We start from the raw sequence: 18,180 nt of genomic DNA, 5'->3' as shown, positions 1-18,180 counted from the left end.
AGTGTCAAATGCTTTGGAGAAGTCTATATATTATACATCCATCGATTCGCCGTGGTCAAGTCTAGAACTTACCTCCTCATAGAAACTGATTAAATTAGTTTGACATGACTGATCTCTCATGAAGCCATGCTGATATGGCGTTATTTGCTTATTTTCATTGAGGTACTCCAAGATAGGATCGCTTAGAGAACCTTCAAACAGTTTACCCACGACAAATGTTAAACTTAACAGCCTATAGTTTCCGGGCTTTGTTTTTGGAATTGTTTTAAATATTGGCACCACATATGCTATGCGCCAATCCTGTGGAACACTCCCTGTCAATATACAGGTCCTTCTAAAAAAATTAGCATATTGTGATAAAGTTCATTATTTTCGGTAATGTACTGATAAACATTAGACGTTCATATATTTTAGATTCATTAGACACCAACTGAAGTAGTTCAAGCCTTTTATTGTTTTAATATTGATGATTTTGGCATACAGCTCATGAAAACCCAAATTTCCTATCTAAAAAAATTAGCATATTTCATCCGACCAATAAAAGAAAAGTGTTTTTAATACAAAAAAAGTCAACCTTCTAATAATGATGTTCAGTTATGCACTCAATACTTGGTCGGGAATCCTTTTGCAGAAATGACTGCTTCAATGCGGCGTGGCATGGAGGCAATCAGCCTGTGGCACTGCTGAGGTGTTATGGAGGCCCAGGATGCTTCGATAGCGGCCTTGCTTCTGGAGGCAAACGCTGTGGCACCTGAGTGTAAGCTCAGGATGCTCCCTAGACCTAAGGGCCTTAAGCTCATCCAGAGTGTTGGTCTTGCGTCTCTCAACTTTCTCTTCCATATCCCACAGATTCTCTATGGGGTTCAGGTCAGAAGAGTTGGCAGGCCAATTGAGCACAGTAATACCATGGTCAGTAAAACCATTTACCAGTGGTTTTGGCACTGTGAGCAGGTTCCAGGTCGTGCTGAAAAATTAAATCTTCATCTCCATAAAGCTTTTCATCAGATGGGAAGCATGAAGTGCTCCAAAATCTCCTGATAGCTAGCTGCAATTGACCTGCCCTTGATAAAACACAGTGGACCAACACCAGCAGCTGACATGGCACCCCAGACCATCACTGACTGTGGGTACTTGACACTGGACTTCAGGCATTTTGGCATTTCCCTCTCCCCAGTCTTCCTCCAGACTCTGGCACCTTGTTTTCCGAATGACATGCAACAGTCCAGTGCTGCTTCTCTGTAGCCCAGGTCAGGCGCTTCTGCCGCTGTTTCTGGTTCAAAAGTGGCTTGACCTGGGGAATGCGGCACCTGTAGCCCATTTCCTGCACACGCCTGTACACGGTGGCTCTGGATGTTTCTACTCCAGACTCAGTCCACTGCTTCCGCAGGTCCCCCAAGGTCTGGAATCGGTCCTTCTCCACAATCTTCCTCAGGGTCCGGTCACCTCTTCTCGTTGTGCAGCGTTTTCTGCCACACTTTTTCCTTCCCACAGACTTCCCACTGAGGTGCCTTGATACAGCACTCTGGGAACAGCCTATTCGTTCTGAAATTTCTTGCTTGAGGGTGTCAATGATGGCCTTCTGGACAGCAGTCAGGTCGGCAGTCTTACTCATGATTGCGGTTTTGAGTAATGAACCAGGCTGGGAGTTTTTAAAAGCCTCAGGAATCTTTTGCAGGTGTTTAGAGTTAACTGGTTGATTCAGATTATTAGGTTAATAGCTCGTTTAGAGAACCTTTTCATGATATGCTAATTGTTTTAGATAGGAATTTTGGGTTTTCATGAGCTGTATGCCAAAATCATCAATATTAAAACAATAAAAGGCTTGAACTACTTCAGTTGGTGTGTAATGAATCTAAAATATATGAAAGTCTAATGTTTATCAGTACATTACAGAAAATAATGAACTTTATCACAATATGCTAATTTTTTTAGAAGGACCTGTATAGTCCTTAAATATCAGAAATAAGGGACTGGCTATGACATTACTTAATTCTCTTAGGATATGGGGGTGTACACCATCTGGTCTCGGCGATTTGTCTATTTTCATCTCTTTAAGACCCAGCTCCACTTATTCCTGGGTCAGACTAAACCTGTCTTCTAACCTCTGTAGGTGTCTAGCTCTTTTGTTTTCTGATCTCTCAATCTGTCAAATTTATGGTACAGATAAGAATACAATCGGACACTTGCATGTGTGTCTTCAAAGAGTGGTTAATTGCTAGTTAGAATATCATCGGACAGAGACTCATTAACACAGTCTAAGGCCTCTTTCACACGACCGTTTGGCTTTTTCAGTGTTTTGCTTTCCTTTTTTCACGGATCCGTTGTTCCATTTTTTGTTTCCGTTGTGTTTCAGTTTCTGTTCCGTTTTTCCGTTCCGGTTTTCCATATGGCATATACAGTATACAGTAATTACATAGAAAAAATTGGGCTGAGCATAACATTTTCAATAGATGGTTCCGCAAAAACGGAACGGATACGGAAGACATACGGATAAATTTTATGCGGACCCATTGACTTGAATGGAGCCACGGAATGTGATTTGCAGGCAATAATAGGACATGTTCTATCTCTCAATGTAACAGAAAAACGTAAATACGGAAACAGAATGCATACAGAGTACATTACGTTTTTTTTTGCGGAACCATTGAAATGAATGGTTCCATATATGGACCGTATACAGAACGCAAAAAACGGCCCGTAAACTAAAAAAAAAAAAAGGGTCGTGTAAAAGATGGCTTAATACTTAAAGACTCTTCCTATATTTTAGGGGGGGAAGCATTCTTAGTGAGAATTATATAAGATAATAGACGTTTTATATATCTTTTATAACATTTAACAAAATACATAACAATACCATATATCCTATTGATTATCTTATTCCTAAAGAATTAAGGTTCATTACACACACACACACACATATATATATATATATATATATATATATATATATAATTTTGTATTTATTTATTATTATTATTATTATTATTATTTATTTATTTTTCCCCACAGATTAGTTTCTTGTCTCATTCCTCTATTTACTCACCCCTGCTTCATTAACAGACCGCAAGCTGTAGGGGTTATTTGTACCAGATGTTTAGAGAACATACTAACTTCCTCATGCTTTATCTTTAAATATAAATCTTTTAAAAGACAAGGCGTACTCTCTTAAACTGGCACAATTATAGAGAAAAATATGAGAATACACTTTAGGAACGTGTGGCCTTTCCATAAACTCACACAACATGGTGGACATATCACAAGATGGCAGATGACATACTAATAAACATCGCAATTCATGTTTGATTCATTTTGGGACAATAATTATTATGACAACTCAGATAAAAAAAGAGGTACATTTAAGGAACAAAGAGGGACAGAGGGACTTGGAACAAAAGTAGGGACTCTCTCTCCAAAAAAGGGACACTTGGGAGGTCTGCTTATTAGCAGGAGGTGCAGCAGCTTGCAAGGTTCAGAAACCAGTATAAGGTTAATGTAACCCATTATATACCTCCCAGAATCCAGGAAGTCCAGCATAAGGACTCATGCACACAATCGTATGTATTTATTTATTATGTATTTTGCAAAAAAAAGCAAAAAACAGATGACATTCATGTGATGTCCGTGTTACATCCATATTTTTTGCAGATCCATTGTAGCAATGCATGACCTTGTCTGCAAAACAGACAAGAATTGGACATGTTCTATTTTATTTGTGGAACGGACTTTTTGCAGCCCCATTGAGATGAATAGTTCCGTATATGGGCCACACAAAAAACGGAACAGACAAACGATACATTCGTGTACATGAACCCTAAGGTTAGGGCTACACGACAACATGTGTCGCGCAACATTTTTATAATGATAGTTAATGGTGTCGCACTGCGACATGCTGCGACGCGACAGTCACACTGAAATCTAACTTGGATGGATTTTGGCGACTGTCGTTTTGCAGTTGCAGCATGACATCATTGACTATTATTATAAAAATGTTGTGTGACTTTTCTTTGACACATGTCGCCATGTATTCCTAGCCTAAAGAATGAAACACAGAAACATGACAATGGGGGAGATTTATCCAACCTGGTGCAAAAGAAAACTGTCTTACCAATGAGATTTAACCTTTTAATTTTTAGAGCTCCTTTGGAAAATGAAAAGTGGAATCTAATCAATCAGAACCTATAAAGTATAGGCATAAATAATAACTGTGAGGATTTGACTGTGATAGATTATTAACTCACCACTAGGGGTGGAGAGAACATGAAGTCACAGAAAGGGAATCGAAACTAAGCACAACCAGAGGAATCGGAGTAAGTACAGGATTGTATTCTGGTTATATCCAGAGCAGCAAACATTCAGAGAACTACGCAAACGGAGAGGAATCTGCAGAAGCAAGAAATACTGAAACTGCGGACAGAATAATTACTATGCAATGGAGTAAACAGAGGAACAGAAAGGTAAGGCTGGATTTACGGATATACCACCTAAATATTCAGAATTATACCCATAAATACAGATTCACCCTGCACATAAATATACAGATTATATACATACAGATTCCCCTTTCCACTATATAGACAGATTATATACATAATACAGATTCACCCTGCACATAAATATCAGATTATATACATACAGATTCCCCTTTCCACTATATAGACATATTATATACATAATACAGAATCACCCTGTACATAAATATCAGATTAGATACAGATTTCCCTTCCAACTATATAGACAGATTATATACATAATACAGAATCACCCTGCACATAAATATCAGATTATATACATACAGATTCCCCTTCCCACTATATAGACAGATTATATACATAATACAGAATCACCCTGCACATAATTATACAGATTTTATACATACAGATTCCTCCTCCACCTAAATATACAGGATTATACCCATAAATACAGATTCACCCTGCACATAAATATACAGATTATATACATACAGATTTCCCTTCCAACTATATAGACAGATTATATATATATATATATATATATACAGATTCACCCTGCACATAAATATACAGATTATATACATACAGATTCCCCTTCCCACTATATAGACAGATTATATACATAATACAGAATCACCCTGCACATAAATATCAGATTATATAGTTGGAAGGGAAATCTGTATATAATCTGATATTTATGTGCAGGGTGATTCTGTATTATGTATATAATATGTCTATATAGTTGGAAGGGAAATCTGTATGTATATAATCTGTATATTTATGTGCAGGGTGAATCTGTATATATATATATATATATAATCTGTCTATATAGTTGGAAGGGAAATCTGTATGTATATAATCGGTATATTTATGTGCAGGGTGAATCTGTATTTATGGGTATAATCCTGTATATTTAGGTGGAGGAGGAATCTGTATGTATATAATCTGATATTTATGTGCAGGGTGATTCTGTATTATGTATATAATCTGTCTATATAGTTGGAAGGGAAATCTGTATATAGACAGATTATATACATAATACAGAATCACCCTGCACATAAATATCAGATTATATACATACAGATTCCTCCTCCACCTAAATATACAGAATTATACCCATAAATACAGATTCACCCTGCACATAAATATACAGATTATATACATACAGATTTCCCTTCCAACTATATAGACAGATTATATACATAATACAGATTCACCCTGCACATAATTATACAGATTATATACATACAGATTCCTCCTCCACCTAAATATACAGAATTATACCCATAAATACAGATTCACCCTACACATAAATATACAGATTATATTCATACAGATTTCTCTTTCAACTATATAGACAGATTATATACATAATTCAGATTCAGGCCTCTTGCACACGACCGTACGGCTTTTTTCAGTATTTTGCGGTCCGCCAAAAAGGATCTGCAAAAAATACGGATGATGTCCGTGTGCATTCTGTTTTTTATGGAACAGCTGGCCCCTGATAGAACAGTACTATGCTTGTCCGTTATGCGGACAATAATAGGACATGTTCTATCTTTGAACGGAATATAAAAATGGAAATACGGAAACGGAAGGCATACGGAGTACCTTTTTTTTTTTGCGGATCCTTTGAAATGAATGGTTCCGTATACGGAACGCAAAAAACAGAAAAAAAAAATTTGTGTGCAAGAGGCCTCACCCTGCACATAAATACACAGATTATATACATACAGTACATACATATGGCGTCTCCTTCCACATAAATACAGATAATGACCTACAGATTCCCCATCACATAAATACATTGATTATACAAATACATCCAGAAACGATAAAGAATAATACTTCTAAATCTGACTGTACACATTAGGAACTGTTCAGATCCAGTCAATGGCATCTGCTTAACGTGTACATCAGGAGTTAACATTGACGATAAGTGCCCGCAACTTTCTGTAGTAAGCGCTTTAAAAACCGCACTCTTCTTTTCTTGCGTGACGCCTGTAGTGGGTTCCTTGATGGATGCTACAGCTGGCATTCGGGAAGGGTTGTGGAGCGCTTACTGCAGAGAGCAGAAGTCACTTCATTGTTATAAGGGTACTTTCACACTAGCGTTAAAGTTTTCCGGTATTGAGTTCCGTCCTAGGGGGTCAATACCGGGGAAAAAAACGCTTCAGTTTTGTCCTAATGCATTCTGAATTCAGTATGCATCAGGATGTCTTCAGTTCAGTCCCTTTTACGGCATTTGGCAAAAATTCCAGAACACTTGCTGGAATGCCGGATCCGGCATTATTTTCCATTGAAATGTATTAATGCCAAGTTTACCGTAAAAATGGACCCTGTTTTCCGGTCTGTGCATGCGCAGACCTTTAAAAATGTGGGAAGAATAAATACCGGATCAGTTTTTCTGGATGACACCGGAGAGACCGATCCGGTACTTCAATGCATTTCTCAAACAGATCCGCGTCCGGATCCGGAAACAAATGATATCCATTTACACGGATTTCCGGATCTGGCAGGCAGTTCCGGCAATGAAACTGCCTGTCGGATTCCTCTAACGCCAGTGTGAAAATACCCTAAGACACCCAATGGCTCTTAAAAAGGTTGCCTGATATCTAAAAAATTATTTAGGGACAGCCAGCATGGGCTGAAAATAAAAAAACTAAACACTACTCCCTTTTTCAGAGCACCCTGCTTCCAGTGCTGTGCTTTCCGGCCCTGCTGCTTTTGGTCTCTGGACTGGAAGTGTGGTGTGCCATCTACATGATTGTCACCACTGTCAATCAATGGCCTCAGCAGTGACATGTGCAGGAATAGCACAATGGTTAACCCCCCGCCCAGCCACCCTTAAATATCGGACAACCCCTTTAAAACTGCTTGTTCTGATGTGGTTGATTAAAGGTAACCTGTCAGCTCCTGTATGCTGCCATAACTGAGGGCAGCATAGTGTAGTGACAGACCCACTGATTTCAGAAATCAGTCACTCCTGTGATGGCACTCAGTAGTTTTTGAGTACTGACCTGCTGAAGACGGCAGCACACACAGTGCTGTGAGAGATATGAGTCTGATGAAGCACGCTGCCCCCGCTCTCCTTCTTTCAGACGATGATTTACAGTTTTCTAGGCAGGAGGCAGCGCTCTTCATCAGACTCATCTTATTTGCCTATATACATATAATGCATAATATGATTTTTTTGGAAGATCCTAGATTTCTGTAGCATAATAATAAAAGGGCATCTGTCAGCAGATTTGTACCTATGACACTGGCTGACCTGTTACATGTGCGCTTCTGAAGGCGTTTGTGTTGGTCCCATGTTCATATGTGTCCGCATTACTAATACAAGATAATAAATTAATCAATTAATTTGCCAATCTAGATGGTATCATTTCATTCACATTATCCAATTAGTCTTAATAAAATGAAATATCATTCTTTGTGTCTCTTACCAAATCCTAGTAGGAATCTCACTTCTGCTCTGCTCCTAGGAAAGCTGGGTGGTCCATCATCGCATAACTCACCATTTCATCTTGATAGACCCCTCTAGAGATCTCAACTTGTCCTTGTGTGTCTAAGCCTGTCTTCTAACCTCTGTAGGTGTCTAGCTCTTTTGTTTTCTGGTCTCTCAATCTGTCAAATTTATGGTACAGATAAGAATACAATCGGACACTTGCATGTGTGTCTTCAAAGAGTGGTTAATTGCTAGTTAGAATATCATCGGACAGAGACTCATTAACACAGTCTAAGGCCTTTTTCACACGACCGTTTGGCTTTTTCAGTGTTTTGCTTTCCTTTTTTCACGGATCCGTTGTTCCATTTTTTGTTTCCGTTGTGTTTCAGTTTCTGTTCCGTTTTTCCGTTCCGGTTTTCCATATGGCATATACAGTAATTACATAGAAAAAATTGGGCTGAGCATAACATTTTCAATAGATGGTTCCGCAAAAACGGAACGGATACGGAAGACATACGGATAAATTTTATGCGGACCCATTGACTTGAATGGAGCCACGGAATGTGATTTGCAGGCAATAATAGGACATGTTCTATCTCTCAATGTAACGGAAAAACGTAAATACGGAAACAGAATGCATACAGAGTACATTACGTTTTTTTTGCGGAACCATTGAAATGAATGGTTCCATATATGGACCGTATACAGAACGCAAAAAACGGCCCGAAAAACAAAAAAAAAAGGGTCGTGTGAAAGGTAACCTGTCAGCTCCCGTATGCTGCCATCACTGAGGGCAGCATAGTGTAGTGACAGACCCACTGATTTCAGAAATCAGTCACTCCTGTGATGGCACTCAGTAGTTTTTGAGTACTGACCTGCTGAAGACGGCAGCACACACAGTGCTGTGAGAGATATGAGTCTGATGAAGCGCGCTGCCCCTGCTCTCCTTCTTTCAGATGATGATTTACAGTTTTCTAGGCAGGAGGCAGCGCTCTTCATCAGACTCATCTTATTTGCCTATATACATATAATGCATAATATAATTTTTTTTGAAGATCCTAGATTTCTGTAGCATAATAATAAAAGGGCATCTGTCAGCAGATTTGTACCTATGACACTGGCTGACCTGTTACATGTGCGCTTCTGAAGGCGTCTGTGTTGGTCCCATGTTCATATGTGCCCGCATTACTAAAAAAAAGGTTTTAATGTATGCAAATGAGTCTCTAGGAGCAACAGGGGCGTTGCCGTTACACCTAGAGGCTTAGCTGTCTTTGCAACTGCCACATCTTCTGCACTTTGTTTGACAGGGCCAGGCGTGACGACATTTTTACTGCCTGGCCCTGTCAATCAAAGCGCAGAGGACGCGGCAGTTAGGGAAGGTCCACATAACGTTTTATGTCTCCCTTAGACGTATACATTAGGAAAAAAAAGAATACAAAAACTCAGCACACCACGTTCTTGTATCCTGCAGTGTCCAGTAAAGACAGTGTATGTTTTATTTTTACAATGGAACTCTATAGTGAACGGATGCCACTGTATGGCATCAGTCTAAGGCATCCGTTTAACATATACATTTTTTGTATACGTCAAACAGATGGGAAAAACATGATGTGAACCCAGCCTTACAGTAAGTACAGCCACCTTGTTGCTCCTAGAGGCTCATTAGCAGGGCCGGACTGGGACAAAAAATAGGCCCGGGCATTTTTGACTGAGCAGCCCAATCACATGACCCCCAACAGGCCCCACCCACTTGCAGTCTAGGGGCGAAGCCAAAACCGGAAGCACAATTGAGGGGCAGGGCCAGCTCGTTTACATCTGCCTGCTTGGCCTCTGAGCAGAGCAATGAGAGGGAGGAGCTACCTCAACATGTGCATCGGGCATAACGGCCGTGCCCGAGAAATGGAATAGCGGCCGTGCCCGGGAATAGCGGCCGTGCCCGGCCGAACACAGTCAGGCTAACCAGGGGTCAAGTCCTGGGAAAAAAAGTGTGGGAACTCACCCAAGTGCCTCCGCGCGATGTCACAGCGCGCGGCATTCGCAAAGGGCAGGGGAGGTCGGCTGGAGCAAGCAAGTACTGCATTTTTTGCCCTATTAGATGCACCGGCCCATAAGACGCACCTAGGTTTTAGAGGGGGACAATGAGAAAAAAATATTTTTCATTACACCTCAGGTCAGAGCACCAATCAGACCCCCAATGTTAATCAGACCTCAGCTAACAGCCCCAATAAGATCCCCAATGTTAATAAGACCCCAATAAGACCTCAGATCAGACCCCAATATGAATGACCCCCAATAAGACCTCTGATAATAGCCCCATGCCTCATAGCAGCCCCCAGTAGCCTCATAGCAGCCCCCAGTGCCTCTCCATCAGCCCCCCTGTGCCTCTCATCAGCCCCCCCTGTGCCTCTCATCAGTCCCCCTGTGCCTCTCATCAGTCCCCCTGTGCCTCTCATCAGCCCCCCTGTGCCTCTCATCAGCCCCCCTGTGCCTCTCATCAGCCCCCAGCGCCTCTCATCAGCCCCCCAGCTCCTCTCATCAGCCCCCCAGCGCCTCTCATCGGCCCCCCAGCGCCTCTCATCAGCCCCCCAGTGCCTCTCATCAGCCCCCCAGTGCCTCTCATCAGCCCCCCAGTGCCTCTCATCAGCCCCCCAGTGCCTCTCATCAGCCCCCCAGTGCCTCTCATCAGCCCCCCTGTGCCTAATTTTTTTTTGTTTTTATCAATTCTTTATTATTTTATCAACAAGACAAACAATATATCCAGAATGTACAGTCCTGGACACAAAACATTACTGCAAATGCAATAAGCAATTGCACAACATACATTGGGGCAGTCAGTAGTTATGAACACAATATAGTCAGTACAAGCAATCAATAACAATGACACGTGTACGCCTCATTCTCATAAATCTAAGACGGATTGGCAGATTGGAGCAATAGACGACCCAAGGTCCCCTTTAGTTGACCCAAAAGGAACCATTCCGTTAGTGTGAACGGACTCATTATTAATCTGATCTCCTCATCAGACATACAGTGGGCAATAAATGGTTTCCATTTCTGGAATAATCCCTTGGCTTGTCGCTCTTTTCCCGCAAGGGAATTTAATCTCTCCAAATAAAACACCCTTTTTAACTGTTCTATTATACTTTGTACCCCCGGTGCATCAGCTTGCAGCCATGTTTGCAAAATACTCCGCCTAACCACCATGCATATCGTGTGAAACAAACGAGGTAACCCCCCTTGACCAACCTCTCCCTCCTCATAATGAAACAAATATAATTGGGGGGACAATGGAAACTTCCTTCCCCAGATTCCCTTGACTAAGTTCCCTACTTCCTCCCACACCCTCTTACTCTGTGGGCACGTCCAGATTCCGTGGAATAGATCCGTGAAACTGACTCCACACTTCGGGCAACTGGTTATCCTATCTGGCTTCGCTGGATGAGGGGGGATATTAAAGCCATAAATAGCACGATACATTAGACTAAACTGCGTATCCCTCCATGACTCATTAACCACATGTCTCCTAACCACTTCCCAACCTTTCACCATCTTTTGTGCCATATCCTCATCTTCCAGTTGCTCGGCCCATTTCCCAAACCTGATACTCCTATCTCCGATCCCATCTTCCTTTCTCATGTCAGCATAAATTGTGGAGATCGAGACCTTCCCACCGCCCAGATCCAAGATTCTATCAAGAATATTCCTACGGATCTCCTTCTGCACCAACCCTAGCTGATTTATCACCGCTTCCCTTACCTGAGACCATTGAATGGTTTGAAAGGGCGACAGTGAGAACTTTGCAATCAATTCTACACATGTTAACCATCGAGATTCAGTGTCATACAATAGATGTTTCACAGTTACAATCCCTTTCCTCCTCCACTCCTCAAATAATTTATTCTTATTCCCTTGTATAAATTCAGGATTATTCCATAGGGGAAGGTGTTTGGAGATCCTATAGGACAGCCAATACTTTTTCCGGAGAATCCTCCACGCTGCTATCGTATCTTTAAATAATAAAGACTGTTTAATCCACCCCGGAATCGCCGGCAACCTTGCGTGCAGCAACGCCACCAGAGACCAGGGAGCACAGAATTCCTTCTCCAACGTCAATGCAGAGTAAAACCCCCTGTGCCTCTTATCAGCTCCACAGCGCCTCTCATCAGCCCCACAGCGCCTCTCATAAGCCCCACAGCGCCTCTCATCACTGCGCCTCTCATCAGCCCCCCTACGCCTCTCATCAGCCTCCTGCGCCTCTCATCAGCCCCCCTGTGCCTCTCATCAGCCCACTGCCCATAATAAATGGAAAAAAAAAAACCCACTTACCTCTCCTGCTCCTGGACGCAGATGCTCCTTTTCTCCTGCTGTCGGCTGTGCTGTGAAGGCTGCGCACAGCGTGATGTGACGACGTCACAGAGCGTCTCACTCCTGTGCGCAGCCTGTAGAGCTGACAGCCGAGGACCAGGAAGCGGTGAGTACAAAGCATTCACCGCTTCCTGGTCCTTTTGCCCTGAAACTTTGGGAACGGCGTTCCTGCCATGAAAAAAGTGCAGGAACGCCGTTCCCACCCGTTCCCCCTCGACTCGAGCCCTGAGGCAGCCCTATGGCCAGTCCGGCCCTGCTCATTAGCATATATTAAAACATCATTTTTCTCCGCAATGTGGACACATATGCGGAGAAAATTGGACCAGCGGTTCGCAAAAAACGGATCAGCAAAAAATATGGATAATGTCCATGTGGATTCCGTATTTTGAGGAATGGAACAACTGGCCCCTAATAGAACAGTCCTATCCTTGTCTGTAATGCGGACAATATGAGGACATGTTCTATTTTTTTGCATATTTTTTGCAGGACGGAAATACGGACATACGGAAACGGAATACACACGGAGTAAGTTCTGTTTTTTTTTGCGGACCCATTGAAATGAATGGCTCCGCATACAGTCCACAAAAAAACAGAACAGACATGAAAATAAAATACGTTCATGTGCATGAGCCCTAATGTCACGAACGTACCTGTACACAGACGGATACCGCACATGACAAGGGGTGGTTAACTTCCGGTTAACCATTTATAGATACAATTCGGTATACTGCCACCACGTGTTTTAACGGCACACGAACCGACTACCGGTCACTCACCTTCACGCAGAGCAGGGAATGAACCAGGTATCGCTTGCTGACCGATCGCAATCGTTCAGCCAAGCAACAATCAAAATGACCTTTCTCACACAAAATGGAAACGTTACTCTCTTCAGAGACAGGATTCATTAATTCCTTTGCTTAGAACACGTAAGACTTAGCAAATAAGATTTTTCAATCTTTTGATAAAAGGTGAAAGGAAAAACAGTGCATATATACTGTACATTTATAGAAAAATTACTATTCTAGATAATAATAATTCAAGGTAATAGTAATTAACGAGTTAGTTAAAATAAAAGGGATAATGGATGAAAAGTATACTTAAATTGCTCTGTTTCAGTACTTGAAGTCGTTGTGCAATCCGATTGGTTTAATATCAGTGAACCCTGAGCACTGACATTCAAAATGCAATACAAATCCAGGTGTTAAGGCAAGGCAGGGGTTCCATACAATGCCCTGACAGCATCTTATAACAGTTCTAAAACAGGAGGTGCCAGCAGTTCTGCCCACCAATGGTACGAACGTGTGGGCAGGGTCGAGGCGGTGTCAGCAAGGTTTAGGACCCAGCTAAGGTCAGCCCAGAATGTCCTTATTCTGGCTGAGCCCACAGTTCTGTGGAATCACTAAATACAGCTATGACATTCAGGTATTAATGACCCTTATGATTTTACGAGTCTAACAAGACCAAACTTGACTCTGCTGGGGCTTGTGGTTCTCCAGAATGACTTAAAGCTGGCTTTTCAGCCTTTCAAGGGCACAAGAACATACTGTTTGATATCTCCATGATATCCACGGAGGTTGAATCCGGCCTTAGCCAGTGCAGAATATGCCTACGACCAGAGGTATAAGAAATGACTATGTTTGAGTCCCTCAAAAGTTCAATAGGTCGCTTTATCATCTCTCTCTGGTCCCCTGCTGTGACTGTAGTCAAAATGTCTGGCTAATGTTATCCCAGGATCCAGTATTTTATGATGAGCCTTGGCAGGGGTGCTTTTGAAGCTCCCATCCTTATCTTTATGACGGGGAAGTGTCATTTTCAATTACTAGGACAAAGCTCCAAGCAAGGGAATATTTATCTTTTAAAGCAGAATAAAGGGGGCCTCTAGGCCTGTGAGTGTGTGTGTATTTAAAAAAGGGGACTCTACTTGGGGTACCCTTGTCACACCTAACACTATTTCATAGGGAGAATTTATCATGAGGCGATATTTGAAGTCATACGGTATGTCCTTGAGGGTCCACTCACACGTCCGTAGAATGCGTCAGGATCTGTCTCGCAACATTGCGGAACGAATCCAGACCCATTCATTCTCTATGAGGCCGGAAGAGATGCGGACAGCACACAGTGTACTGTCCGCATCCGCATTTCCGGAGCGCGGCCCCGATCTTATGGTCCACGGCTCCCGAAAAAAATAGAACATGTCCTATTCTTGTCCGCAATTGCAGACAAGAATAGGCAGTTCTATGGGGGTGCTGGCCGGGTGTATTGAGGATCCGCAAATTGTGGATCCATAATACACTACAGACGTGTGAATGGACCCTGAGTCTGCGTTTCAGTAATGTGCGCTAAATATATCAAATGTCCCACGTTATTTAATAAATTTGGCTCAGCTTTAAACCCGACTAGAGATGCTCCTTTTATAGCTTTTTTTTTTCAGCCAGCCCCTTAGCCAACCCTACACCTTCTTTGTGACTTTAAAAAGCCACAGTGGATAAATCTGTCATAACTAGACACACTTCTCCATCCACTTTTCTAAAGTGGCGAGCACAGCACATATTCATAAAAATGTTAAAAAAAAATTTGGGCAAAAATTATGTGAATTCCCACCAAAACTATGGGATTTGGAACACTGAAACATGTATGGTTTTAGTAATGTACATCTTCTGTATATCTGTGGAGTTTGGCAATTTTTTTTATACTTTGGTGATGTTTTTAAATAAACTATGAGATGAGAATATGACAAATATCTCTAATTTTGTTTCATGACCAGGGTTGTTCTTCAGTGCCTACCAGACTTTTAAGAGTGGTGTATCTATATTAAGCTAGCCATTCCAGCGCTCACATCATCGTTATGCATCAACCAACAGCTCCAATAATTCCAATTTTGAACAAATGTTTCCTCTTTGTGCATACACCATCAGACCCACAAAACCCAAGTAGAAGATATCTACAATGCCCAGCAACAGGACATCTGTATTGTACGTCAACAGGAAGCTTATACCAGAAGACGATTATTCCGCTGTCTGCCAACAGTTCTCCTTTATTAAGTATCAATTCTGGTTTACTTCCCAGCAATCCCACATCATGCACAATAAAGACATCTTCAGTATGTACAAATAATTTGAATCAACAGGATAATGGTGCTTCAACAAGTACTGAGAACAACACAAGTCCCAAAGCTAAAGACGTCAAACAACCTATTCAGGGGAATAACGCTTCGATGAGCAACACAGTTCCTATTGTTAAAAATGCTGATCAACAAGTGCAAGGTACGAGTGCTCCCAAAACACATAGGAATAAAGCCTCCAAGAGCAAGGTTGACACAACTACTCAAGTCAATTCACCAGTACAAGATGCAAGTAATTTTTCTGTGTGCAGTCAGAGTAATTCTCAACCAACTGCAAAAAAAGAAAAGAAGAAACGTAGCAGAAAAACAAAAAATAAATCAGTTCCTATACTGGACAATTCTTCTGCAACTCCTAAAAAGAAGGCCTCTGTTTCAAGCAAAAAAAATAAATCTACCGTGACCCCCCAGCCCAAGTCTACCCCATCATTTGTCTTCATTCGTAATTCTTCTTCAAACCTTAAGAAGCCAGCCTCAATAACCCAGACTGCAAATCAATGTAAAGCAGTCATTCGTCCTGATCACAATCTCTCTGAAAAAAACACAAAAAAGTCACACATTTACTATACAGTCTATCTGCATCACATGGTCAAGTTCATACAACCTATAAGAATTAATTTTGAAGACCTTTTATTTCCTCAGAATGTATTTCTTAAACATGAGCTAACAAAGTTTTCCAGAAAGCGTGCAGAAGAAAATACCCAAATTATTAAGGTTTGTTCTTTGTCTGTTCAAAAGTATCAGTGTTTCCCAAAACATACAAGAAGAAGGAAGCCACCATCTCTATGTACCAGCAATGAAGAATACTTTCTGCTTTGTTGTGCGCAAAACATTTTCAAGGAGAAAACTGAGAAAAAAAAGAAGCTTGGGCCACTTTTTCAGGTTTTCAAATTCAAAACAGCAGATGACATCCTCACCATGATAGGCAATGATCTTTATTGAACATCGAGTATAAAAATGACATAATGGTTTCCTCTTTACCTAAGATTATTCACAGTCGGTTTGCTAGGAATACAGATGAGCATATGCCTGTATCACAGGCAAGAGCTACGCTGAGCTCAGGAGACAGAAAACTGAGGGCAAGAAATGAATGGATCCAGCTTATGAAGGAGGAAGCCATTAATAAGTACATAAATTTCGAAAAACACAAATAGAGGCTAGACGTAAAACAATAAGATGTGCTCCACCACCCAGAGAAGTATTGGCTGTTGAGTTATTGCGGATGGGTGATAGACTGGAAGAATACAGAGAACTGGATCCTGCTAGAGAAGTGCTTACACGAGTATTCTGACAGTACCCTGCTTGTAGTGGAATGGGACATATTACGCCTTTTGAATGGACCATGCCTACGACACTCAAATTCAGTGTCATATGGCTGTCACTGAAACTCCATATACAGAGCTAATTACACATAAGGAGACTAATTTCCTTCCTTTATATTTTGACAGTAATTTTTGGAAACAGAAAAGGTGACACTGGAAACATTCTTCTCTCGTAACATTCAACTTACTTGGAAAAGATTGAGTAAAACCCAAATAATGTTACATTAGATCAGGGGTGCACAACCTGCGGCCCGGGGGCCACATGCGGCCCCTTATACCATTCTGTGCGGTCCCCAACCATCTGGTAACAGACATGTATGCCTATGTCTTGTGGCTGCTTACATGTATTTTTCATGTATTTCTCCCATTAGATGGGAGTCCTGGAAGTGTAACTAGACATTAATGTTATATATTGTGTGTTTAATATGCCATAAATACAATATTTCAGTTGTTAATACACCTTTAAATTTTAATTTCGGCCCTCGTCATTGGTTCAGTCTGGCAATGTGGCCCCCAACCAGGAAACGTTGTGCACCCCTGCATTAGATAGTGACATGAGCAATGCCATTATACAGGGTGAGTCTCAGGACACCCTTTAATTTCAGAAATAAAAGGGAAAATCAAATATCTGAATACACCAGCAAGTAATGGGTGAGCTGAGCTATCTTTTAGGCTATGTCCGGAATATCTGCTGCCATCTTGAAAGCCGCCATATTGGATAAAGGGCAAATTTTTCCAATGGGAAGGGGGTAATGTAGCATATCAAAAGAGACCAGAATTTTCTCAGAAATCAATTGCCGCAATCAGAATATCTCTTGTGGTTCAAAAATGATCAACATTGAAAGATCAAAACTTCAAAGTTCTGTGTTCAGCACCAGGGACAACACATTGAACAGGTCAAATAGCTGTGCATCACAGGAAAGGTTCCCAGTTGTTGTTGCAACTTACTGTGTTGATAACTTTTTAACCACAAGAAATATGCAAATCTCATTGAAGCAATCGATTTCTGAGAAAATTCTGGTCTTCTTTGATATGCTTCATGACCCCTTTCCTACTGGAAAAATTTGCACTTGACCCAATATAGCGGCTTTCAAGATGGCAGCCATGTTCCGATCATAACCTGAATATAGATAGGCCCCCTCACCCATTACTTACTGGGGAATTCAGATATTTCATTTTCCCTTCCATTTTTTTAATAAAAGGGTGTCCTGAGTATTTTGACTTACCCTGTAAAAGAATAACCTAACTATAAGTATATAGTGTGTATATATATATAGATATTTATAGTATGACCAAGTCATTTATAAACATGTGGTGGTCTTGTTTACCCAGGGCTGCCATCGAGAATTTCAGGATCCCCATGGCCTTCTCACATTCATGGCCATAACAGCCATAACTTTATTTTTTGTATCAGGTCCTTTTGTCATACCCATCAGTAAGATTTGAATTACTATATAA

General features: G+C 41.3%; 1 protein-coding gene across 1 annotated transcript; it reads left to right on the top strand.

Annotated features, from left to right (window-relative positions):
* The first annotated feature begins 4,320 nt into the window (after nucleotides 1-4,320).
* On the top strand, nucleotides 4,321-17,068 carry LOC122935801. Its single transcript, XM_044291694.1, has 2 exons — nucleotides 4,321-4,454; nucleotides 15,047-17,068. The coding sequence occupies exon 2, from the start codon at nucleotides 15,128-15,130 to the stop codon at nucleotides 16,340-16,342; it is 1,215 nt and encodes a 404-aa protein (XP_044147629.1). The 5' UTR covers nucleotides 4,321-4,454; nucleotides 15,047-15,127; the 3' UTR covers nucleotides 16,343-17,068.
* Nucleotides 17,069-18,180: the final 1,112 nt, after the last annotated feature.

This window comes from Bufo gargarizans, chromosome 4 (genome assembly GCF_014858855.1).
Source record: "Bufo gargarizans isolate SCDJY-AF-19 chromosome 4, ASM1485885v1, whole genome shotgun sequence".
Taxonomy (NCBI): domain Eukaryota; kingdom Metazoa; phylum Chordata; class Amphibia; order Anura; family Bufonidae; genus Bufo; species Bufo gargarizans.
The sequence above is the reverse complement of the archived record's forward strand: the minus strand, read 5'-3'. Positions and strand labels throughout refer to the sequence as shown.